Source organism: Pseudorca crassidens, chromosome 8, assembly GCF_039906515.1.
Source record: "Pseudorca crassidens isolate mPseCra1 chromosome 8, mPseCra1.hap1, whole genome shotgun sequence".
NCBI lineage: Eukaryota > Metazoa > Chordata > Mammalia > Artiodactyla > Delphinidae > Pseudorca > Pseudorca crassidens.
Window position 1 is genome coordinate 88,281,423 of NC_090303.1, and position 27,130 is coordinate 88,308,552.

Consider the following 27,130-nt stretch of genomic DNA (forward strand, 5'->3'; position numbering starts at 1 on the left):
TCTTGGGCAAAGGAACTTCACCTTTCTGAAGCTCCCTGTCTTTGCGATATGAGGTCTGTAAAGACTCAATGAGATGAAGCATGTGGCCCTGCTTAGCATAATCCCTGGCATACAGGAGGTATTTTTTAAAGGTTAGTCTCCCCCGCTCCCTTTCTGTGTGCGTATCTCCTTAGCATAGTGTCTTCCTTACGGTAGATACTCAACAATATTCACTAAATGATTGTTTTGGAAAAAGAAGTTGATAAAGTTTCTTCATTAAACACAGTTATTCTATTTTTCTGTATCCAAGCTGTACCACATCAACTATAGCAGGAAGGTAGGATCTCTTCTCTAAACTAGAATTTTATAGCAGGAAATCCTTATTGCTTGAGTAAGGGGACGCTGGGGGAGGAAAAACACAGTATCAACAAAACCGAAAGGGCCTTGATCTCAATATTGGCTTTACCAAAGCCAACCTGGGGCTTACAGCTGTGCTTCCTCTTAGCAATTATAAAAGTGAGAACTGTGTTAACTAACTTCCAGTTCAATCCGCAGTTTGCCACTCGGGATCTGGAAGCTAGCTGATTTTTTGACCTAAGCTGCTCTGCTATGTAGGGTTGCCAGTTATAATTATATGTTCAGGTGTCAGTTAGCAAAGCAGCCCATTATTTGGCAGTTTGGAGTAATGATATGGATCTTACACTAATCTTCCAATTTGACAAGCATTTGATAAGTACTTTATACATGAAATTCTATGTCATACTACACCTAGTAAGGTTATATGAAGAGCTGGAGGTCGACATTTTAAATGTGCATTCTTTTGTAAGCTCATGAATTTTCAAATATTACTAGAATCTTGAGTAACAGAGAAAAAAGCAGATGGTTTTCACACACACACAAGCATCGCTTTGTATTCAAGTGACAAGAATTTCAAAGACAGTCACCTCATGGAACAGATAGGATGGAAATTCATTTAGAGAAAAAAAAATTACTGAATACGACTGTACTACACTGTGCTTGACTATGGGGAAACCTTGGTCAGTGAAACAGACTGGCTTTCTCCAAAGATTGCTAGTTCCCTGTGATATTTGACTTTTTCTTCTCTCTGTATCAGAGCTTTACAGTTTTCTCAGTGCCATATCTAGATTCTAATACTAAAATAGGATTCATGATGTTCCTGAATCTTCTTTTTATACAGTTTCGCATTATTGCTTACCTAAGGCCTATCATTTCCTACTCCTCCTTTACGTCTTGTTTCCCGCAAATAACGCGTCTACGTAGAACAGAGAATGAAGATGCAGGACCTCACTTAAAGAGTGTGAGGCTGGGTGGCAGGTTTCCACCATGGTCTTTTGTTTGCTACTCATGACCTATGACATGTTAGAGAACGTAGGCTCAGGCCTTCTCTGAGCTTACCTTCTCAAACTCCCTTGTTCACACTGGCCTCTGTCTCCTTGCATCAGATTAGAATGGCTCTGTGGTTTTTCAAAAGCTCTTTCATTTTGTTTGTTTCCCTCTTCCTGCATTTATTTCCTGGTGTGGCAAATTTGGGACATTGTGAAGGTCAAGTCTCCAGATGACGATCCACCCACTTATCTGAGAATGGATGTGTTCGGGTGGTCACGCTCAGTGGTGTGCAGGACCTAGCTCCCATAGGCTCCAGAGGGTTGGCTGTTAAATTTTCAGAAATCTTGTAAGTCAGTTATTAAACACAGCCATTATTAAAAAGTAAATTCTGTAATATTAAAAACACAGGTAATAACTACTCAAACTCAACACTTCTTGATTATTTTACATTTTACCAGTATCTCTGTTACTAGTTTTTTGCGCCTATCGTAGCTGATGGCAGCAACACTGTATTACCAGGGGTGTTACTGTGCATCTCTCTTCCCACTTCTGAGTTCAGTGACGTCCGTCACACTGGCAATTCACTAGTTGTGAAATCGGCCGTGGTGGGAGTGTTTACAAATGGAAACTAGCAAATATTACAAATTGGGACTCCCTCAGCTCCCTGAAGAGCAGGTTGCTAACCATTTACCAGCACATGACCAGTCAGGCTGTTCTAGTCTACTGCTGCCAGCGTTCCGGTCACTGATGACCTTGAGCCACGTCAGTTACCATTTATCTTCAAGACGGCAACACTCTTCCACTAGCATGGTCATGCCTGCCATACGTGTCTCTGCTCCTGTGAACATCAAGCCCAGATTTTTACAATGTCTCCATAGCTACTTTGAAGCTGCCCTTCCCTGCATCCTTCTCATTCCCAGTGAATCAGTTGTTCATTTCTCTCGTTCCCCCTCTGTTTTCCAGCTCCCTTCCCCTTCTACTTCTCCTTATTCTTCTTAAGAACAAGGGCTCCGATGCCAGACTGGCTGGCCTCGAGTCTGGCTCCACCATTCACTAGTTGTGTTACCCTGGGCTTTATGCCTCAGTTTCATCATCTGCCAAGTGGAGATCATAGTACTATCTGCCTCATAGAGTTACTACGGTGATTAAATGTGTTAATAATTTTAAAAGCACCTAGAATAATGCGTGGCATACCATAAGAAGTATATGCGTATTTATTTAAGAGAACAAACAGTTCCAGTTGCTATCCAGCCCTTACCCACAGGCTTATTGTGTGGTAGAAAGTTTAAGACAGAAAGGAGAATAGCAAAAGGAACACAGGAGAATAAAAGAAGAGGAAGAATGGCCTGGGGTTATAACACAGGATTAGTAGCTCCAGGGAACTAGGAAAAGTGTTAATGAAATAACCTGGAGAAAAGGTGGCGATCAGGAAGGGAGACAAATAAATAGGAAGAAAAACAGTTACATTTCACAATAATCTGCAAAGATTAAAGTGTATAAATATAAACGTTTTCTATTTTATTTTAGATATACAAACCAAGAAAATTAAGGGATACTTTATAATGCATAGAAATTTGCCATTTTAATTTAAGCAATGAAACCAATTTTACCCCTCTTTCTAGGTAGAAATTTGGTTGTCACATACTGAAGGTACTTAGGCTAAATCAAATTTGTATTGAACAAGAGCCATGGAGACCGAGTGAGAGATATATGTCCATATCTATGAAAAACGCAAGCCTAGGAGCCCCGTACTCATTTGTCTGACCATCTAGAAATCTCTAGTGATCTAAGCATTTAATTTTACCCTCATTTTTAGAACAAAAGGGAAACAATAAAAGAAGAAAATGGGCAGCAGGGACATTCCACTTTTCATTAAAAAAAAAAATCTTAGTGATAAAAGGAGCAGAGAGTTTAAAAGAAAAAAATGAGAAACCATTAAAATGATTTGAATGCTCTGTCTATATTTTGCGGTAGGCTCTATTGTTTTCAGTTACATGGGAACAGTGGTAATTTTATGAACCGTTAGAGTTTTCTTTCCAAATTATATCTGTATGTTCTTAAAGTGCCTCCTAAGTTACCCACAGTAAGAGGCTGTTGAACGATTTTATTATTCCATTTAGTACTTTTGAATTTTGTATTCATTTCATATTGTAAGAAATTTTATACCTACAACCCAAAGATAAAATCATGACAGCTGAATCTTTGTGTGCTTAATTCCTCCTACTTTTTAAAACACGTGAGTCTGTCTCTGTTCTCCTCCTTCGTCTCATAAGAGACTCCAGAATGAATACAAAACCCTGGTTTGGTGGATTGATGACTGCCCACCCCCTCGAGCCCAAAGCCGAAAACAATCACCACAGTTGAACATTGTCCCTTAGCATCTATGGCTCATCAGACATAGTGACCTGTAAAACATGTACTCTGTTAATGATACCTAACACCTCCCTCCTAGAGCTGTGGTCCCCAAAGCCCAATCCACTAACCTGGGTCAGCCAGTCCAAAGTGGCATCCACAGATAATGGGTAAAGCCAGGTCAGTGTAGTGGGCGTGGTAATGGGGGGATGGGGTGTAGGTGAGTATGTGAGTGAGAGAGAAAGAGAGAGAGGATTTTTAAGTTTACTTTTGGGGGAAGAACCGTCCTTTTTTTCTGATATTATTTTCCTCCCATTTTTTGGTGTTAAAATAGTCATACTTTTATCATACTTCTGTAAAAACAGTGATAGTGTAAGTGATCTGTTTTGGTTTTGTTTTAAGCGTCGTAACTTAGCACCATAAAAAGTTGGATCTGTGTTGATCCATTTATGTTTCCTGGCTGCTGAAATCCTAAAGTCTAGAAATTATTGTACACGTAAGTGTTGGCTGTATCTTTCCCAGTGGCGTGGGCGTTTCCTGTGTGAAGAAATTCTCTTAGAAGGAAATACATCAAAGCTTCGATATTCTGATTTTTAACCACTAACTGTTTTTTGGACTCAGGAGAAAAGCTGCTTCCCTGGGCAGTGTGGGTGGTTCTATTACTGTTCCTTTCATGCAAACTTCGGCGGGATGCCATTGAGTTGAGTTCAACAGATGCATTTTGGTAATTTCTAATCTTGTATAGGCACAAATAATGTGCTTTGATAACTAAAATCTAGGATAAGTGTGAATCGACTCATCTCCTAAACTTGGGAAAATGAGGTAAAGCTCAAATTGACTTTACGGTGGGCAGGCTGGCGATGCCACCATGGGTCATGAAGACTATCACACACCCCTTGCAAGTGAAGAAAAGAGAGTAACTTGTTCAGTATCCCCAAAGGCAGGCAGCGTTACAACTATGTTTGCAGCCCAGGTCTCCTGATGCACGGTGATGTGATTTTTGCCCAGTGGTGCGTACTGTTCTGCTCAGCGTGCAAAGGTCACGTAGAACGGTTAACTTTATCGAATGGGCTGGAATGCTGGTTTTACAACAGCCAGTTTTGTTAAAAACAAGATCTTTTTGAAATTCATGAGCTCTTCTCAAATAGTCCCTCCCAGTATAAGTCATAACCGAGTTGGATCTCTACCCTTGAACGAATTTCCGCTTGCACGCTTGCATGCTTCCTCACATACTCTCTCCCCCAAATAATTCCATATGTTCTCGTTTCCTGGAAGCCAAGCTCCCTCCTCATTCTCCTCCTCAGAGGGCTCCGGCTCTCACTTCTGAGATGCCTGAGTAACTGAGGCTGAAACGATTTGGAGGCAAACTTGTCAGCATAATTGATGATTATATGGTGTGAGCCACCAAAGACAGGTGAGCCTGCACAGAGTGGAACAAATGCCTGCATCTCCCACTGGGTTCAGCCGGACTTCCTCCTCTGTCACGTTGACTTATATATTTGTAGCTCTTCCCTAATGAATTGTGCCCCATTGTGGGTCATTGCAACCTCCTGCTGGGGAGACCTTGCCTTTGCTAGGAGAAAGAATTGTAAAGGTTCTGCTCTGTGAATTTCCAGGTTGGTTTGTCTGTTGGTGCTAAGTAGAGTGACTGGGGACAGGTAATCTTTAAAAGGGCTAAATAGTCACGTAATAGGCTTGAATAATACCGCTACGTCAAGAAAGGGGTTTCTGGGAATGCAGGTGCTTTGCAACTCGACAGAAAGTAGTCCGAGTTGAATGAGAACTTGAGAAATATAAACAAATACAGGCATTTAAGACCACCTTTGTTGGCAGCTTGGTGTTCTCGAGCTCTTTAAAAACCTCTTTCGAACTGTTATACTTGTTGCTTGAAACTGCTTTAAATGTTAGACTTGCTAAAAAATAGGGATAATGACTGCTCTACTTTCTCACAATCTGTTGGGATATTGATTGAGATATTTATGAAGTACTCTGAGTTCTCAGGAAGAAGGGTGTTAGAAAATGCAATGGTGATGATGTTGGCAGGGCATGGAAAATTATGCGAAAATATAATTTCAGAAAGATAAGTTTGAGACAGTTTGAATTATTAGCCTGAGCCTGTCTGGCAGTCTTATGTCCTTATGTCCAAACCTTTTGTCTTAGGTATCAGTTCTGGGTGGTTTACGAGGGCAGGGTATCAGGAAGGTGTGAAGAGATTAGAGCCCTTGCTGGCTTAAAACTGTCACTGAAGGGTCTCTTGGCTGCTGGCATTGGAGTGACCTGTGCCTCCAGATGGCTGATCATCCCGGAGAGCCTAGGACCAGGAGGGTCCAGTCTTTACTTCCTGCCCTAACTCCATCCCATCCACTTGCTGAGCTCCTTCACAGCTTCCTGTAAACCTGGTTCTGGTCTCACCAGTCGCAATGCTGAAACTGTCATCTGAAGGTCACAGTAACCTTCCAGAATCAGTCCTCATTCACCTCGACTGTGCTGCACCGGGTATTGTGGAATGCCTGGAAAAATTAACTCATCACTTAGCACTTCTGTGTTTTTTTCTGGAAGCAACTAAAAATTCAGGCTGCCTGAGTTCAAATCCCCGCCGGAACTACAGCTTTCTAGTTGTGTGACCTTGAACAACTCTTCGATTTCTTAGTATTTGGGTTTCCCCAACTATCAAATAGGAATAATAGTAGCCATCTTATAGGTAGTAAGTACATATTATATAAATAAAATGTATTAGGGAGTTAAATGAGATAATGCATAGTAGGTGTTCAGTAAATGTTGGATAGATTTTCAGATGGGTGATGGGTAGGTAGCTCATTCTAATGTTCACATTTGTATTATAATATACATGCTATTTATATTTGCTGGTATATCCAAAATAAGACAGGAAACCAGGGTACAGTATTTGAGTATTTTACCTTTGTTAATCAAGTCAAGAAGGGGCTAGAATTTGATTATCTTTGAATGTATGTTTTCTATAAGTTTATATTTGTTCTTTTTCATGCCTTTTTACTTTTATGTGGCTTCCTGTTATTAATTTTTTCTTTGAGTAAATTACCTTAAAAAAATCAACTTGTATTGGTTGGGTTAAGGAAAAGAAAGTTTGGGTTTTTTTTTTTTTTTTAATGTGTATCGACTGTAGAGCGTGGAATAATATTGGGTCCTTTGAACAGAAAGAGAATGTTTCAAAATATACAACTGGGAAATAAAATTCCTGGGGAGACTATGACCTGGAGTAAGTCTTCCATTGGAGGTTCTTATTTCTCCATCGGAGGATTTGTGAGTGGTTGGTTTATTTCTTAAAAGTTGGAAGCCCTTACACTACCTCTCTTACTTGAAGCTCTTCTCCCTTAGCTTTTCTAGTACTTGTTTCTAGTACCTCTGTCAACCCCCATGTGCCAGCCAGGTCCATCTTCACCTGACACCATTTTTGCCAGGAGAAGGCACAGTATGGGGTAGTAAAGAGAACATTGAAATGGGAATCAGAAGACCTGAATTCTTCTTTTTTCCTTTCAAATCTCATTTCTTTTTTTTTTTTTTCTTACTGTTTTTAAGATTTTTCTATTTATCCTTGGTTTTCAGCAATTTGATTATAATGTGTCTCGCTGTGGTTTTTGTCATCTTCTGTTTGAGATCTGTGGGCTTATAGTTGTCATCAAATTTGGGACTTTTTCTGCCATCATTTTTTTCTGCCCCTCCCCACCTGCTTTGGGAGCATCAGTTGCACATACACTAGGTTGCTTGATGTTGTCCCACAGTTCACTGACTCTCTCTTCCATCATTTCCATCTCTCTTTCCTCTGTGTTTTATGTTGGATAGTTTCCATTGCCATGTCTTCCGTTTTTCTTCTTGTCATGCTCGTGTTTTCCTCTGTGTTCTTGAACATAGGAGCATATTTATAGCGGTTATTTTAGCCTCCTTGTCTACTAGTTCTGTTCTCTGGGTTCTTTCTGGGTCTGTTTCTCTTATTTGGTGCTGGACGTGTAATTTGGGTGCAGCATCGGATGCCGGATTCTGTTGTAGTCTTTTAAATATTGCTGAGCTTTGTTTCGGACACGTTTTATGACTTAGAATTATGCCATTTATTTCAAGGTTTCCTTCTAGGATTTGTTAGACATGTCAACGTGTCCAGGGCAATCTTTAGTCCAAGGTTAACTTGGCCTCACTATGGTGCCAGTACCTTTCTGAGGACTCCAGCAGATCTATTGGGTGTCCCACTCCAGCCGGTGGGAACATGAACCACTCCCGTCTCTGTGTGAACTCTGGGAATTCCACCTGCTCTTTCCAGGTAGTGCTTTCACCAGCCTTGCATGTTTCAGCTCCACAGGCACAGATCAGAACTCAGCCAGAGATCTGAGGGCACTCTTGATGATCTACAGAGATCTCTCTCCCTCCCTGGATCTTTCTCCTTCTCCCTCCTTCTCTCCTCCCTCCTTCCTCCTTCTCCCCTTTCTTTGTGCAGCTCCCTCCTCTCCACTATTTTGCCTCATAAAACTCTAGCTACCTTAATGTTCCAAAACTCCAAGTTCTATCTCAGCTCAGCAAGGCTTCCAGGCACTGTTTAAGTATCACCTTCCTGCATTATGGCCTGGAAACACCAGCTGGGGCATCCATAGGGCTCACTTCATTTATTTTCCTTCTCCAGTGTCTGAAAACTATTGCTTCATATATCTCCTCTTGTGTAAACCAAGACCTCAAGCTATTTTATACCAAAATACTTTAGTATTACTTCTCTGCAGAGCAAGAGCATTTTCTTATCAAAATAACATTATCACTGTTACCAATGTTAGCAGTTAGTTCTTAATATCATGTAATATCTAGTCCATTTTGAAATTTCCCAAATGTTGCAGAAATGTTCTTCTCAACTGGTTTGTCCAAACTAGGGTTCCATCTAGGACCATAATTGTTATGTGCTTAAGAGAATTTGACTGTGGATAGCAAGTTGCTTTCAGCTCTAGAATTAGGATTCTGAGCTCCACTACCTAATACACTGCGCTGCTTCTCTCCATCTGCAGGAAAAAGCCCTCAGCTTGTCACTCAGGCCTTCCACAAGCTGGTTCCCCACTGTCCAGTCAACCCTTTCTCATCCTCCAACCACCCTTGACTTCTCTTTGCTATTTGTGACCAGCTCACTCCTCATCCCCAGGCTTTGCCTACCTCTTTTCTCTAGCCTGAAATACCTTGTTCCTTCCTTTCCATGAATCCAAACCTGACCCATCCTCCAGATCCCAGTTCAGGCTCCCCAACTCCTATTCTCCTCCATTGTCTTTTGCACTTTCATCTCTTGGAAAACCACTTGTTTCTTGTTCTGAATGATGTTATCCCAACTAGATTATCATTATCCCCTGGGAAAAGAGACCATGCTTTATACCAAGAACATTGCTTGGCAAGAAAAGAAGTACTATAGCTGCTAATTTTGTTGCTAATATACTTCTGTCTCCCTCCTAACATGTAGCACTATGTAGTTTGCAGGATAGTAACCTTAAAGTGCTTTTGAATTATGTGTGTGGTATGTGTGTGTATGGGGCGAGGGAAGGGTGGAGTTGGAGATATTTCTTACAAGTGCTAATGCTCACCTATTCGTTGATTTATTTCTCCTCTCTGGGTTCCATTACATATCAAAGGGAATTGATAACCTGTCCATAGAGTTATATTGATTTGATGTATATAAGTCAACAAACATTCCTTTATTATTTAGTGTTAGCTTGGGAAACAAAGATGCCCTTGGGATTTCATAGTCTAATTAAGCACAACTGTTGTATACTTCTTTCCCCTTCCCTGCTATTTTGTTTTGCTGTGAATATGAAGTCACAACCTCCTAAATAAACCTCATAAAAAGCCAGCTGTACTTATAAGATATATTAGGCACAGATTTTATTCAACCATAAATGAACCTCTACTCAAAATGTTAAAAATAAATACTATTTGTAATTTACATCATATGTGTTTTCCAAGTTTTCACTTGGCAAATAAATTTTATGACCACTTTTGTGAATTCTAAAGGGATATAGTTTTTCTGATTGCCCAAAATTTGACCTCATATTTTCTTTGTTTAAGCCTACATATAAATTCTACCTAGCGCTTGAGGCTGCCAGAGCTCCGAATGTATTTCCCAGTTGGTTATATAAGTGTATTTGTCTTTTTCTGAATGGTAGAATGGAACCTTTTGAAATTATCTTCCTACACTTGGAGTGGATCATCTAGTGATTAGTGACATCAGATTGGATTAATTTGTTGTATTTTCTTGGTGGGGAGGAGATATTCGAAATATTTAGGTGTCATGTATGTATATGTTGTAAAAGGACCCTGAGGATCTAGCTTCGTACTGCTTCTCTACACACACACATGCACACCCTTCATCCCCAGCCGTGAAGAACCATGTGCAATTCCCCGAATCCCACACCACTTCATGTTCATGCTGCTTCATCTGCCAGAAGTGCTTCCCTCCCCAGTCTTTGTCAATCGACAAGTTGCTATTTATCTTTCTGGACTCAGTTCAGTTGTAACTTGCTCTTTCTCAGGACTCCCTGCACCCCTTCGACCCCAGTTCAATTAACTCTTTCCTCCTCCGTGCTTCTATTGCCCAATATACAGATGCCCAAGGTAGCAGCACCTATGAGCCTTTATTGTCCTTGTTTGTGAACTTGTGTGTCTTCTGCTACTAATATCTAAGATGGCAGGAGGGCAGGAAACTTGTCTCATCTGCCTTTTGATCTCCTAAGTTAGCCTAGTATTTGGCATAGAGGACATATTTGCTTAATAAATCTGTATCTATTTAATCCATTCGTTAAATCCCAGCTCTTTCCCCACAAAACGTCTAAGCCTTCTCAACAGTTCTCATCTATAGCAGTGGTCTATGGTAATATTGCCAACAGTACTGCTACATCTTCACATTTTAAAAATATACCCTAAGTGAAAACCATTATAATGGAAGACTCACACACTCACAGATGGTATTCTCAGACAAATTTTTGAAGGGGTGCCTATTCATTTGTGTGATGGTTGGACATAAATTGTTTAAAATTGAGATTTAACATGTGTGCACGTAACCACCGACCAGATGTCCCTCCCAGTCCCCCCTCCTCTCTTGCAGTGGGTATTAATCTGGGTTCTCAAATGAAACAGAACCATCTCTGGGGGAGATGGCTAGATAGATAGATATGTTCTAGGTGTTTCTAACAGGAGGACCTAATGAAGGTTAGGGAGAGTTTTCCCACACAAAGGAGTTTTTAGCTGAGACCTGAACGATAAGAAAAAGTACTCTAGGAAAGGAAGACAAGGGACAGAACTTTGCAGGCAAGCGCAAAGCCCTGAAATGAGAATGAAGAACTGAGGCAACGCCACGTAGCCAGATGTTAGACAAGCAAGAGGAAAATGGCAAATAGTGAGGCTAGAGGGGTAGCTAGAAGCCATGCCATGAAGGGCCCTATGGGTTACATGAAGAATATGGGGCCTAGTGCATTAAAGAGCTTTAAGTTGGTAGAGACATAATCAGATAGAACTTTAACTTTTTTCTTTTGATGTTAAATGTACAAACTGTGAAGTGCACCAATCTCAAGTGCAAAAATTTTTTACACATGTTTTTACTCGTGCAGTAGCTACCCACCCAAGGTATTTCCAGCACCTGGAAGGTTCTCTCCTTCCCATTCAGGACCCACCGCCTCCAAGGGTAGCCACTGTTATGACTCCTATCACCAGAGATTACTTTTGCCTGTTTTTGAACTACAGTAATGACAAAACCATACAGTTGTGCTGCTTTGTGTCTGAATACTTTCACTCGGCATGCACGTCCGTGTCATGTGTAGTAATAGTTCATCCTTTTTCCTTGCTCTGCAGTATTCCGTTGTATGAGTATACCACAGTTCATTTGCCCATAAACTATTGATGCACATAAGGACCACTTTTGTTATTTTTTTAAACTATTATAAGTAGAACTGCTATGAGGACTTGTGTTCATGTCTTTTTGGTGGACATAAGCACTCATTTCTGTGGGAGACATAACTCTTTTTGTCTTTTAAAGATTCATTTTTTCTTAAGAATTTTTTTTTTTTTTTTTTTTTTTTTTTGGCTGCACTGGGTCTTCTTTGCTGCATGTGGTCTTTCTCTAGTTGCGTTGAGCGGGGGCTACTCTTTGTTGCGGTGCGCAGGCTTCTCATTGTGGTGGCTTCTCTTGTTGCAGAGCATGGGCTATAGGCGTGCGGGCTTCAGTAGTTGTGGCACGTGGGCTCAGTAGTTGTGGCACGTGGGCTCAGTAGTTGTGGCTCGTGGGCTCTAAAGCGCAGGCTCAGTAGTTGTGGCACACGGGCTTAGTTGCTCTGCAGCATGTGGGATCTTCTCGGACCAGGGCTCGAACCTGTGTCCCCTGCATTGGCAGGCGAATTCTTAACCACTGGGTCGCCAGGGAAGCCCAGACATAACTTTTTAAAAGATTACTCAGCTTTTGAGGTGGAGGATGATTAGGAAGAGCATAGACGTGGCAGTTTCCTCAGTCACCAACTCCCTGGATGCATAGTCTTTTACCAGTTAGCTTATTAAAGGAGCAAACCTATTCAGAATATTTTAAACATCACGCAAATCAAAATATAGATAAAAAACAGAAAGCAAAATTTCCTTTTGATTTCTGTCATTACTGTCATTGTTGTAGTTATTATCGTTTATGGCCAACCACAGCTTAGAGCTGATGGTAATTGGAAGGACAATATGGAATGACAAGTTTTGGTGACTTGTAGTTGGATGTGTCCCCATAAGCAGAAACATTGTTGTCATCGTCAGACATTCGTCAAGCCCTCTCCCTCCACAGTTGCTGGGTTATATGTATGGTGTAGTGGGGTGTGTCTCAAGTGGCGAATGGATTTACTCTATGTTTTCTTTCAAATTCTTCCTAAAGTAGTTTTCCAGGACCCTAGGTTCTCTGCAGCATCTCTGAACCATCCCTGATTCAAGGGCTAAAACAGCACACATACAGAGACTGCATTTTCCAAACTAAAGTTTTATGAGTTTGTACTTCCTGAATTGTGTGTGTATATATATTTATGGATTTCCATTATAGAAAATAATACAGTCAAGTGAAATTAGGAATGTTTTGGTAGCAAAGTCTAAGACTTTTAGTCGTAATAAGTGTTCAGTCTTTAGAGCCATGGGAATTAAGGTACAGTAATGTAGTAACAAAGAGGCCATGGTCTGATTCCACTTTACCAAATCAGGCTTTTGACCCACTATTTTACATTAAAATTATACTCTAAATCTGTCTTTTCACTCTGTTCTGAATGTGCATTAATTCATCTAATAAACATCTTTTAGCACCTTCAGTGTGCCAGATACCTTGCTACTAGGCAGTAGAGATATGAAGGTGTAGTCACTGATCAAAAGGATTTTGTAGTGTGACAGAAGAGACTGTAAATAAAGAAGTGAACCAGTAGTTCCCATACCCCATTAGGGCTTGGGCCAAATGGACAAGGTCTTCAGTGTCCAATGATCTTCATTCATTCATTCATTAAAATTTTTAAGTTCAGAACCAAAGAGCTGGTCCTTATATACTGTCCTCTTATTTTAGATTGCTGATATATCCCTGTAAGAAACTTTAGTTGTTTATTTTTCATAGCAGTGTTTTTTTTTTTTATTGTCTCAGCTATCTTGGGATATTTTTTCCTTTTCTCATTTTTCATGTCATGCTCAGACTTATTACCTGGTAATAGGTTGCAAGAAATGAGAATTGAGTTATTTTTAAACAAATATCAATCATTTGTGATATGTTTAATAGAAATTATAATGAATAAAATCAGGGTTTTACTTACTATGAAGTCATTATAGTCAACATTGGCAATTCCCCAAATTAATAATGAGACAATAAATCATTTGTGATACCAAAGGGATCAAATAAATAAAAACAGGATTGACCTTGTTAGAAATTTGATATTTTCAGTATTTATCTGTCAGAGCCACTGATTTGGAAATTGTTGTAAATTCTTGGAAAATGGAATCTTTTTTCCCCTGTAAAAATATGCATCATTTGGCAAACTACAGTGTCATTTTCCTTGAAGAGAATGTAGTGATTGATTATCCAGAGTGCTACCGTGACAAGGTAAACCAACCAAATAGCTAGAAAATTGTATATAATCATATAGCATCACATAAGCTAATCATTCCCTGCAGGTACTTCCTGTTTACCCCCAAAATCTTTATCTCCAGGGGATATTCCTCTGTGCCTACAATCTCCCCTTCCTCTCCGACTGTCATCAGCACAGTTCTCATCACCCAAAAACACGGGCATAAATACAGACCAAACTGAACCACCCAAAGAGACTTCCCAATGCAAAGATGCCTGTATCTAGTATCCCTCACATATATGACATCCCTCACATTATTTATATGGGTTGACATTATTAGTCCTGTTTCTTTGATTAGTAGTATTGTCCTGAAGATCCTAAGAAATTATAAAACAAGCAAAGGAAGGGAAGGATGGGAAGGTTTTAGAAAATAAGAACACCCGTCTCACTTTTGAGAAGTTGATAATCTAATCAGGAAGAACAAACACACCTAAGATGACCTGGAACAGTTACACAATATTCCCCAAGTCTGCAAGCACCAAGACACCGATTGAGCGATGAGGGCCAGTAGAGTAGAGGAGCCATCAAATTATCCTTGGTTACCAGAAGGCTAGATGGAGCGGTCAGAAAGGAAGGGGCTCCCGAAACTGCCCCAGAGTTGATTATCAGTAGCGTAATTGGGAATAGAACCAGGCCCTTTCTCTCAATAATCTGAGCAATTTCTTTGTGCTCATCTTCCCTGCAGTGTTTGTCAGATTTCAAACGGCTTTTGTTAGGATGGCTGCACTCTACTCTCCTTTATTAATTGCTGTCCACGTGTTGTAGGATATCCTGTGCTCTTAATCAGGATGAGGATTTTTGATTCTTCTTAGCAGCATGGGGACATGTAGCTAAGCAGAATCAATTCCTGTCACTCACACACAAACACAGAGGAACAGGATTATGGATCAGGGTGAAGCTGCAGTGCTTTAATCTTAAAATCAATACAGAAAAGGAAGTTGAACTTGTGGGGATTCTATAGAGACTGTAAGTTGGTTTCCTATGCAGTTGCCTTACACGGTATAACTGCTCCTTCCTTTTCACCTTCTGATTATTTTACTTGGAGTGTGGGGAGAGGAGAAGGAAAGAAGAAACCTCTAGAACCAAATAGTCCTGAATAAGCATGCATATGTAAGCTCGTAGCTCAAACTGATCCTCCGTTGTGTTGAGAAAAGCTGTACATGTTTATCCATTCTTTTTATGTTTAGAAGAAAAAAAAAGCTAACCCAAATGCTGTACCCCATAGTCTGTATTTAAGCATAATAAAATGCCTTTGATTATTTCAAAGGTTAGTGTCAGGCTGGAAAAAATATTTTTAATGTTTACTTTTATGGCTAAGTCTACATTGCTTATGGAATTCTATATAAATAAATACATATTCATCAAACCGGTTATTGGCCAAAGAATTCCAAGCTTCTAAGCATGTGATTAATATTTACTCCAATGTAATTGTGCTTCTTTCAAAAGAGGCATGAACTAATGGTTTAAACAACTCTGTCTTTTCTTAACCAAAGATTTAGAATTTATTGAATATGCCTCTTTTCAGATATAACACCAATTTGCTGCACAGTACTATCAGTGTCTAAGATGGGCTTATTTTTTCCCTTGGATATTCCTTTAATTCAGTTTAAAAACATGTCTGAGTCTCTTTGGACACTGCTTCTACAGTGACAAAAACAACAGGAAATACTATGATGTCATGAGAAAAAGTTTGAGGCAGAAAGGTATAGCTAAAAGAGCAAAGTCTGGAGCCCTTGCTTTGTTTCTTTCTTTTTCTAAGCCTGTTTCCTCCTCTTTACACTGGGGATGATTAAGGGATTCAGCCAATAGGTAGGTGCGTTGAGAGGATTAAAGGACATAAAGCATGTAGAGTGCCTAGCTCAGCTTCACACTTGTAAGAATCTAATAAGTGTTCATGATTATCATGATTATTCTGTGAGTTTCAAGTGAGGTAACATATGCTGTATATGTGAAAACATTCTACAAGCTGTAAGGCACAATACAAATGTTAGTTGTTATTCTTAATAGATTGATGGTTTTGAAACTTTAAAAAACAAATCCTAGAAGGCTTTTTCTTTATGCTGCCTGTCATGAGTCCCTCATCTCAAAGTATAACCTTGGGGGTGATAAATCAGGCTCCAACTGAATATGCATTTTCTTTCTTAAAAGCCGCAGAGATATCTTGTAGATGCCAAGAATTCCATGAAATCAATAGGAAATTCCCTGTCCTGTGTCCTTCCATAAAAAACACTTTCTCAGATCTTTGGAAGATTAGCACTATGTAAGATACTTATTTTGTTGTTGTTTTTCAGGAGTATTCTTAAATGTCACATCCTTCTAGGAAAGCTCAAGTGTCTTAAGTGATCACATCCTTTCAGTAGCCCTTCCTTGTCGTAAACATTACTCGAGTCAAAACACTCATGAGTTTCTTTGTCCTCTCTGTGTTCTTTTCCAGAGCACAATCATTGTAGAGAAGACAGTGCAAGACCTCATGAACCTGATGCATGACTTGAGTGCCTATTCGGATCAGTTCCTCAACATGGTGTGCGTGAAGCTACAGGAGTACAAGGACACCTGCACTGCAGCCTACAGGTAGAGCTTCCGTTGGAAGCTAAGCAACGTCAATTTAGAACTTGACCTTTGGGGTGGTGGCTGATACTGCCTTTATAGCCTAACTTTCCGTCATTGTAGAAAATGACCATCCTTGAGTTTGTCAAGAGGCCTGATGAGAACATGTGCCAAAGAAATAGTCTCCTAGACACGTATAGTCGTACCAGCAGAGGGAATGGAAGGTACAAAGGGACAGAGCCGCTTAGGACTGCCTTTGGGTGGCTTCGATGAAGTGTCAGCCTTGATTTTTATGAAAGTCTAGAATCATAAGATGTGTCTTCCTCAAGGAAATTCTGGATCTTGATTAGCCCCTCCTGTGATTCTAAAAGATCTTTAAAGTAAAGCAATTTGGAACTCTTAGTAACCCTTAATAATCTATAATATGATTTCTTTTTAGTCTGTCCAAACGTATTCCTCCTGATGTTTGACCTATAGCCTTCCTACTGTCATGAAAGGATGGTTACCCTGTTTAGCATCAATGGAAATGAAAGATCATTGTTATGAACTTGAAAACCTTTAGTTTTCCCTCTGATTTCTTTTCTCTGAGTTCACAAATCTCTTTGAGCTTGTGGAAAAGATCATAGCACTTCTTGTAAAAAGGTAATAATAGGAACAAATTATGGTCTGGTTGACAAGACATGAAACAATTAGAGAAGAAAAGAATGTATAATAAAATACTAAATTTTATGTGATGTATAATTAAGGATAGATGGGTACAGTATAGTATATCATCAGGTACTACTTGTACAATACAGACTATAAGAGCAGAAGGAATAAAACACGAAAAAGAGTGACAGGCTGATTGGAGTCAGGAAAGATCTCACAGAACGTGAGTTAGGTTCTGGACCTTAGAAAGATGGGTGAGATTTAGGGAGGTGGAAAGAATAAACAGGGGCATTGCAGGGATGAAGAGGAAGCACAAACGTAGTTGCCTGGTATTCAGAGGGGGATTAAAGGAGGAGGAGGTTTGAATGGAACAGAGTTCCTAGGAGAAGGTAGTAGGAAGTAATGTTGAATAGGAAAAGTAAGACCATATAACAAAGGATCTTAAAAAATAAGACTTGGGGGGCTTCCCTGGTGGCGCAGTGGTTGAGAGTCCGCCTGCTGATTCAGGGGACACGGGTTCGTGCCCCAGTCTGGGAAGATCCCATATGCTGCGGAGCGGCTGGGCCCGTGAGCCATGGCCACTGAGCCTGCGCGTCCGAAGCCTGTGCTCCGCAACTGGAGAAGCCACAACAGTGAGAAGCCCACGTACCGCCAAAAAAAAAAAAATAATAAGACTTGGAAATTTAGATGTTGACTAGTAGATGATAAGGAGCCATTATAAGTAAACCAGGGAGCAGTGTTCAGGGAAGATTAATCTGGCCAAGGAATATAACATAGATTAATGCTTAACCTCCTTCACTCCTGCAATAAGTAATATTTATCCACAGTTACAAGAACCAAATAAAGAAAAGAAACTCAGAGAGATGCATTCCCAATAATATTTTACTTTTTTTGTTCAATAATTATTCATCAGGAATGATAATACTTTTAGATTAAAATCATACACATAATCAACAAGTGTGCTATATGCAGTTGTGTACCAACTGATAATTCTAATGGCACTTCAAACAAAAGATATGTTAACATTTAGTCTTTTGGTAAAGAAAATTTTAATTTAAATTTTTTAGATTTTAATTTGTACAAATAATTTATTTTTTGCAGAAAACTACAAATAGAGTAATGGTAAAGTACTTTAAAGCATAAAGATATATTCCAATAGGGTAAAACTTGGTGAGGAAATGAAATAGAAATAATAACTGAAAGAGAAAAATGAAAAATACCTAACCATTAAAAAAGAGTTTATTTTTGTGTGTTTTAAATGTATCATGCCCATTCAAATCCCTATGGTATTGAGATTCTGTTGGTTACGCTTAAAATAGTGATTTAAAGAGTCAATATTTATAATGTGCCAAAATTCAATATTTTGTAACCATTAAACTCATGCTAAAAAAAAAAAACAGCTAAATTTCAATTTTAAAATGTGGGAAAGAGAATATAGTTTTTCAAAATTCCTTTAAGAGATACCCAAACGAAAATTTTAAAAGCCACTGCCCTCGTGTTAGTTGTCTAAGAGTGGAATTTCTGGGCCACAGAGTTAACTCCAAAATGGTTGTATGAATGTCACATCTACCAAATGACAGTCAAATAACATACTTTAAAAATTTACTTTTACTTTAACCTGCATTGAATTTTAAGCTTTTTTTTTTTTAAAGCAAGGCATGTCTTCTTTTTCTTATATTTCATTAAGGGCAGCCCATAATTTCTAACAAATAATAATGCCAGTGAGTATTAATTATAATGGAGATGTTACCTAACCTGCCCAAGATATAGCAAAATTGACAATAGACTCTAAGTCCCACTGATGGTCATTTATATATTATTGTTGTTCTTGTTATTTTGAAAGAAATCTTTTTAAAAGTTTGTATAGCTTGGCACCTTATTGATTGTAGGTGACCTTTTCCTCATTTATGATCCTGCCTCACAAGTCAAGTGATAGGAAGCTTACTAAACCCACAAAGCAGAGTGGTCACCGTTGAACAATTTCTTGTTTTGAAATGATATTCAGATTGGACATAGTTCTTATTTCTGTAGTGATTCCAAATCAGTTTCATCCTTACACATGAAAACCCTTTAAATATGTGAAGATGGCTATCATGGTCCATTTAGTAGTTCTGTTTTGTTTTTCTTTTCCCCTAGACAGAACATCCTTGGTTTCTGATACGTCCTGGGTCTGCAAACCATCCCACTCTTCCTTCTCTGTTACCATTAGTCTGGTAGTATCTATCTTAAAAAAGGAGTACTCCACTCTGAGCCCAATGTTGCAAGTGTGCTCTTGTTCTTCAGCAAAACCATTGCCTTCTTTGTGCAGGACCCAGTGCCAGACACACATCATTGCATGTGAGTGTGTAGGAATAAAGAAGTCCATCAGTTACAGATTGTACCTTTAATGAGCTTACATCCTTGGTTGAGGATAGAAAGGAAAATAGGGGACAAAGAAATCAGACATGTATCCACAGCATCAATTTATGACAGAAAATATGGTAAGATAGGTAATGATGACATGCTCTAGGAGGAAGAAATTACTTAAAGAGGACAAGAGAGGTTTGGTGAAGGTTACAAACCTAGAGTTTATGAAGAATGAGGAGGATTTAGACAGGATTAAAACTGAAGGAGCTAAAGGAGTGAAGGAACCAGAACAATGTCAAGGTGGTGGGGAAGAGCAGGAAAAGGATGAGCAAATGATGAATGTTTGGGTTTTGGAAAAGATGGCTAAGCCAAAATGGAGGCTTTTGAATGCCAGGCTTAAGGAACGTGACCTGTCAAAGTTCGGTAGTGGGAACCACTGAAGGTCAGTAAACAGGGAATTCCAGGGAAGACCTGTGCTTTAGGGAGATTTTTCTGAGCTTTGTGTAAAATGGATTGGAAAGGCAAGAGTGTGGAGGTGGAGGGGAGAGAGGCAGAGAGTGCCTGAATTAGAGGAGAGGCGGGGGAGGCGGAGGGGAAGGGGCAGACCAGGAAACGTAAATTAAGGGGGTAAATTTGTAGGGCATGGCCACTGGTTGGCTGTAGGGAATAAGGAAATATAAGAAGAAACAGTAGCTGAAATTAACCTTATCTTTTCTAAGCTATATTTGCAGGGATTTTTTTTTAACTTAAATTCAAGATCTCACATGTAGCCGTTAAATTTAATGTTATTTTTAGCTCATCATTTCAGTCTATTGAGATATTTTTGAATCCTCGTTCTGTCATCAAAAAATCATAGCTATTCCTCCAAATTCCATGTCATTCTTCATTTTATTAGCAATCTTTTAGTTTCCTTGTGTGTGTCATTTTTTAAAATGTTCAACAGGACAGGGCTAAGTTGAGAGTTTTGGGGGGCATACGTCTTGAGACTTCCTTTGAGATTGATGACCATATATTACTCAGTACTTCAGGGGTTCATATGTTTTTCTTTTTTTTTTTCTCCACTCCATAACTTTTAGTATATTTTTTAACATCTTTACTGGAGTATAATCGCTTTACATTGTTGTGTTAGTTGCTGCCTTATAACAAAGTGAATCAGCTATACGTATACATATATTACCATATCTCCTCCCTCTTGCATCTCCCTACCACCCTCCCTATCCCACCCCTCTAGGTGGTCACAAATGACCGAGCTGATCTCCCTGTGCTATGCAGCTGCTTCCTACTAACTATCTGTTTTACATTTGGTAGTGTATATATATCAATGCCACTCTCTCACTTCATCCCAGCTTACCCTTACCCCTCCCCGTGTCCTCAAGTCCACTCTCTACATCTGCATCTTTATTCCTGTCTCGTCCCTAGGTTCTTCAGAACCATTTTTATTTTTAGATTCCATATATATATGTTACCATACAGTATTTGTTTTTCCCTTTCTGACTTCACTCTGTATGACAGACTCTAGGTCCATCCACCTCACTACAAATAACTCAAGTTCGTTTCTTTCTATGGCTGAGTAATATTCCATTGTATATTGGAATATACATCTTCTTTATCATCTTCTTTATCTTCTTTATCCATTCATCTGTCTGTGGACACTTAGGTTGCTCCCATGTCCTGGCTATTGTAAATAGTACTGCAATGAACATTGTGATACATGTCTTTTTTTTTTTTCTCTCACTCACACACACACACACACACACACACACTGTATTTTATTTTTAAAAGAGATAAACTGACACCAAGCATTGTAAATGGATGACCACAACAAAAGCAACACTGATTGCAATTACCAAACACGAAACACACTCATACTGTGTCATAATATTGACATTCAGTCCAGGAATCTCCACTGTAACAGCTCCTTTACTTTGCAGTGAAAATTGATTTCTATATTTTTTGCCTCTGAGTCCTTGTGGGATTTTTTTTTCTGATTCAAACAGAAAGTCACAAAAATTATAATCATCCTCATCAGTTCACTCAGTCCCATGTAATTAATTTTTTTATCTTGATCTTTTGTTAGCACTTTTATGAATTCATCAGTTTTCCATTAGAGTTCTGAAAATGCTTATTCATTCAGTTCAGCAGTGTAGTCAGTTACCAGAAACCTGTACTTGTCAGAATCTTTTCCATGAATTCCTTGAAGATGAAACCCTTTTATAGGAACATTTTTGCAAAACCATCAGAGTGCACCCAGAACTGTCTGTAAATGACAAAAGACTTGAAAGTGACCACAGTTAAAGATTTGATGAAAGTTCATAGTAATGCAATAGACAAGGAAATTTAGTTATTTCTGAGATATACATTTTAAAGTAATAACTAGAATTATGACTTATAACATTATACCAGAACATATAAGATTTTTAGAAATTTCATGTAATGTCTGAAACATTTATATTAACATATTTACATACAAATAACCCAAAGAAAGATTAGTATTAGTTTTGTGTTTGTTTTTTTATACTGCAGGTTCTTATTAGTCATCGGTTTTATACACATCAGTGTATACATGTCAATCCCAATCGCCCAATTCAGCACACCACCATCCCCACCCCACCGCGGTTTTCCTCCCTTGGTGTCCATACGCTTGTTCTACATCTGTGTCTCAACTTCTGCCCTACAAACCGGTTCATCTGTACCATTGTTCTAGGTTCCACATACATGCGTTAATATACGATATTTGTTTTCTCTTTCTGACTTACTTCACTCTGTATGACAGTCTCTAGGTCCATCCACATCTCAACAAATGACTCAATTTCATTCCTTTTTATGGCTGAGTAATATTCCATTGTATATATGTGCCACATTTTCTTTATCCATTCATCTATCTATGGACACTTAGGTTGCTTCCATGTCCTGGCTATTGTAAATAGTACTGCAATGAACATTGTGATACATGTCTCTTTTTGAGTTATGGTGTTCTCAGGGTATATGCCCAGTAGTGGGATTGGTGAGTCATATGGTAGTTCTATTTTTAGTTTTTTAAGGAACCTCCATACTGTTCTCCATAGTGGCTGTGTCGATTTACATTCCCACCAACAGTGTAGGAGAGTTCCTTTTCTCCACACCCTCTCTAGCATTTGTTGTTTGTAGATTTTTTGATGATGGCCATTCAGACTGGTGTGAGGTGATACCTCATTGTGGTTTTGATTTGCATTTCTCTAATGATTAGTGATGTTGAGCATTCTTTCATGTGTTTGTTGGCAATCTGTATATCTTCTTTGGAGAAATGTCTACTTAGGTCTTCTGCCCATTTTTGAATTGGGTTGTTTGTTTTTTTGATATTGAGCTGCATGAGCTGCTTGTAAATTTTGGAGATTAATCCTTTGTCAGGTGCTTCGTTTGCAAATATTTTCGCCCATTCTGAGGGTTGTCTTTTCATCTTGTTTATGGTTTCCTTTGCTGTGCAAAAGCTTTTAAGTTTCATTAGGTCTAATTTGTTTATTTATGTTTTTATTTCCGTTTCTCTAGGAGGTGGGTCAAAAAGGATCTTGCTGTGATTTATATCATAGAGTGTTCTGCTATGTTTTCCTCTAAGAGTTTTATAGGGTCTGGCCTTACACTTAGGTCTTTAATCCATTTTGAGCTTATTTTTGTGTAAGCTGTTAGGGAGTCTTCTAATTTCATTCTCTTACATGTAGATGTCCAGTTTTCCCAGCACCACTTATTGAAGAGGCTGTCTTTTCTCCATTGTATATTCTTGCCAGCTTTATCAAAGATGAGGTGACCATACGTGTGTGGGTTTATCTCTGGGCTTTCTATCCTGTTCCATTGATCTATATTTCTGTTTTTGTGCCAGTACCATACTGTCTTGATTACTGTAGCTTAGTAGTATAGACTGAAGTCAGGGAGCCTGATTCCTCCAGCTCCGTTTTTCTTTCTCCAGATTGCTTTAGCTATCCGGGATCTTTTGTGTTTCCATACAAATTGTGAAATTTTTTGTTCTACTTCTGTGAAAAATGCCATTGGTAGTTTGATAGGGATTGCACTGAATCTGTAGATTGCTTTGGGTAGTATACTCATTTTCACAATGTTGATTCTTCCAATCCAAGAACATGGTATATCTCTCCATCTGTTTCTATCAGCTTTAATTTCTCTCATCAGTGTCTTATAGTTTTCTGCATACAGGTCTTTTGTCGCCTTAGGTAGGTTTATTCCTAGGTATTTTATTCTTTTTGTTGCAGTCGTAAATGGGAGTGTTTCCTTAATTTCTCTTTCAGATTTTTCATCATTAGTGTATAGGAATGCCAGAGATTTCTGTGCATGAATTTTGTATCCTGCTACTTTACCAAATTCATTGATTAGCTCTAGTAGTTTTCTGGTAGCATCTTACGATTCTCTATGTATAGTGTCATGTCATCTGCAAACAGTGACAGTTTTATTTCTTCTTTTCTGATTTGGATTCCTTTTATTTCTTTTTCTTCTCTGATTGCTGTGGCTAAAACTTCCAAAATTATGTTGAATAATATGTGGTGAGAGTGGGCAACCTTGTCTTGTTCTTGATCATAGTGGAAATGGTTTCAGTTTTTCACCATTGAGAATTATGTTGGCTGTGGGTTTGTAATATATGGCCTTTATTATGTTGAGGTAAGTCCCCTCTATGCCTGCTTCTGGAGAGTTTTTATCATAAATGGGTGTTGAATTTTGTCAAATCTTTTTCTGCAGCTATTGAGATGATCATATGGTTTCTCTCCTTCAGTTTGTTAATACGGTGTATCACATTGATGTATTTGCGTATACTGAAGAATCCTTGCATTCCTTGGATAAACCCCACATAATCATGGTGTATGATGCTTTTAATGTGCTGTTGGATTCTGTTTGCTAGTATTTTGTTGAGTATTTTCGCACCTGTGTTCGTCAGTGATATTGGCCTGTAGTTTTCTTTCTTTGTGACATCTTTGTCTGGTTTTGGTATCAGGGTGATGGTGGCCTCGTAGAATGAGTTTGGGAGTGTTCCTCCCTCTGCTATATTTTGGAAGAGTTTGAGAAGGATAGGTGTTAGCTCTTCTCTACATGTTTGATAGAATTCTCCTATGAGGCCATCTGGTCCTCGGCTTTTGTTCGTTGGAAGATTTTTAATCACAATCTCAATTTCAGTGCTTGTGATTGGTCTGTTTATATTTTCTATTTCTTCCTGGTTCAGTCTCAGAAGTTTGTGCTTTTCTAAGAATTTGTCCATTTCTTCCAGGTTGTCCATTTTATTGGCATAGATTTGCTTGTAGTAATCTCTCATGATCCTTTGTATTTCTGCAGTGTCAGTTGTTACTTCTCCTTTTTCATTTCTAATTCTGTTGACTTGAGTCTTCTCCCTTTTTTCTTGATGAGTCTGGCTAATGGTTTACCAATTGTTTATCTTCTCAAAGAACCAGGTTTTAATTTTATTGATCTTTGCTATTGTTTCCTTCATTTGTTTTTCATTTATTTCTGATCTAATCTTTATGATTTCTTTCCTTCTGCTATCTTTGGGGGTTTTTTGTTCTTCTTTATCTAATTGCTTTAGATGTAAGGTTAGGTTGTTTATTTTAGATTTTACTTGTTTCTTGAGGTAGGATGGTATTGCTATAAACTTCCCTCTTAGACCTGCTTTTGCTGCATCCCATAGTTTTTGGGTTGTTGTGTTTTCACTGTCATTTGTTTCTAGGCAATTTTTTGATTTCCACTTTGATTTCTTCAGTGGTAACTTGGTTATTTAGTAGTGTATTGTTTAGCTTCCATGTGTTTGTATTTTTTACAGTTTTTTCCTGTAATTGATACCTAGTCTCATAGCATTGTGGTTGGAAAAGATACTTGATATGATATCAATTTTCTTAAATTTACCAAGGCTTGATTTGTGACCCAAGATATGATCTATCCTGGAAAATGTTCCATGAGCACCTGAGAAGAAAGTTATTCTGTTGTTTTTAGATGGAATGTCCTATAAATATCAATTAAATCCACCTTGTTTACTGTGTCATTTAAAGCTGTGTTTGCTTATTTATTTTCATTTTGGATGATCTGTGCATTGGTAAAAGTGGGGTGTTAAAGTCCCCTACTATGATTATCTTACTATTGATTTCCTCCTTTATGGCTGTTAGTATTTGCCTTATGTATTGAGGTTCTCCTATGTTGGGTGCCTAAATATTTACAATTGTTATATCTTCTTGGATTGATTCCTTGATCATTATGTAGTGTCCTTCTTGGTCTCTTGTAATAGTCTTTATTTTAAAGTCTATTTTGTCATATATGAGAATTGCTACTCCAGGTTTCTTTTTTTTTTTTGCGGTACACGGGCCTCTCACTGTTGTGGCCTCTCCCGTTGCGGAGCACAGGCTCCAGACGCGCAGGCTCAGCGGCCATGGCTCACAGGCCCAGCCGCTCCGTGGCATGTGGGATCTTCCCGGACCGGGGCACGAACCTGTGTCCCCTGCATCAGCAGGTGGAGTCTCAACCAGTGCGCCACCAGGGAAGCCCTCCAGGTTTCTTTTGATTTCCATTTGCATGGAATATCTTTTTCTATCCCCTCACTTTCAGTCTGTATGTGTCCCTAGGTCTGAAATGGGTATCTTGTAGACCACATATATACGGGTCTTATTTTTGTATCCATTCAGCCAGTCTATGTCTTGTGGTTGGAGCATTTAATCCATTTACATTTAAGGTAATTATCGATATCTATGTTTCTATTACCATTTTCTGAATCATTTTAGGTTTGTTTTTGTAGGTCTTTTCCTTCTCTTGTGTTCCCTGCCTAGAGAAGTTTGGTGGAGCTGAATTCTCTTAGCTTTTGCTTGTTTGTAAAGGTTTTAATTTCTCTGTCGAATCTGAATGAGATCCTTGCTGGGTAGAGATCTTGGTTGTAGGTTTTTCCCTTTCATCACTTTACGTATGTCCTACCACACCCTTCTGGCTTGCAGAGTTTCTGCTGAAAGATCAGCTGTTACCCTTATGGGGATTCCCTTGTATGTTGTTTGTTGCTTTTCCCTTGCTGCTTTTAATGTTTTTTCTTTGTACTTAATTTTTGATTGTTTGTTTAATATGTGTCTTGGTGTTTACTCTTTGGATTTATCCTGTGTGGGACTGTCTGCGCTTCCTGGACTTGATTGCCTATTTCCTTTCCCATATTAGAGAAGTTTTCAACTATAATCTCTTCAAATATTTTCTCAGTCCCTTTCTTTTTCTCTTCTTCTTCTGGGATCCCATAATTCAAATGTTGGTGCATTTAATGTTGTCCCAGAGGTCTCTGAGACTGTCCTCAATTCTTTTCATTCTTTTTTCTTTATTCTGCTTTGTGGTAGTTATTTCCACTGTTTTATCTTCCAGGTCACTTATCCATTCTTCTGCCTCAGTTACTCTGCTATTGATTCCTTCTAGAGAATTTTTCATTTCATTTATTGTGTTGTTCATCATTGTTTGCTCTTTAGTTCTTCTATGTCGTTATGAAACGTTGCTTGTATTTTCTCCATTCTATTTCCAAGATTTTGGATCATCTTTACTGTCATTTCTCTGAATTCTTTTTCAGGTAGACTGCCTATTTCCTCTTCATTTGTTGGTCTGGTGGGTTTTTACCTTGTTCCTTGATCTGCTGCCTATTTCTCTGTCTTCTCATTCTGCTTAACTTACTGTGTTTAGGGTCTCCTTTTCTCAGGCTGCCGGTTCATAGTTCCCGTTGTTTTTGGTGTCTGCCCCCAGTGGCTAAGGTTCATTCAGTGGGTTATGTAGGCTTCCTGGTGGAAGGGACTGGTGCCTGTTTTCTGATAGATGAGGCTGGATCTTGT

General features: G+C 38.8%; 1 protein-coding gene across 2 annotated transcripts in view; it reads left to right on the plus strand.

Moving 5' to 3' along the window:
* EXOC4 (exocyst complex component 4) overlaps window positions 1-27,130 on the plus strand; it is an 804,198-nt gene that overhangs the window by 618,152 nt on the left and 158,916 nt on the right. For both annotated transcript variants that reach the window (XM_067747055.1, XM_067747056.1), the window contains exon 12: window positions 16,219-16,355. In XM_067747055.1, coding sequence (XP_067603156.1) covers window positions 16,219-16,355 — 137 coding nt within the window. The remainder of the gene's footprint in view (window positions 1-16,218; window positions 16,356-27,130) is intronic.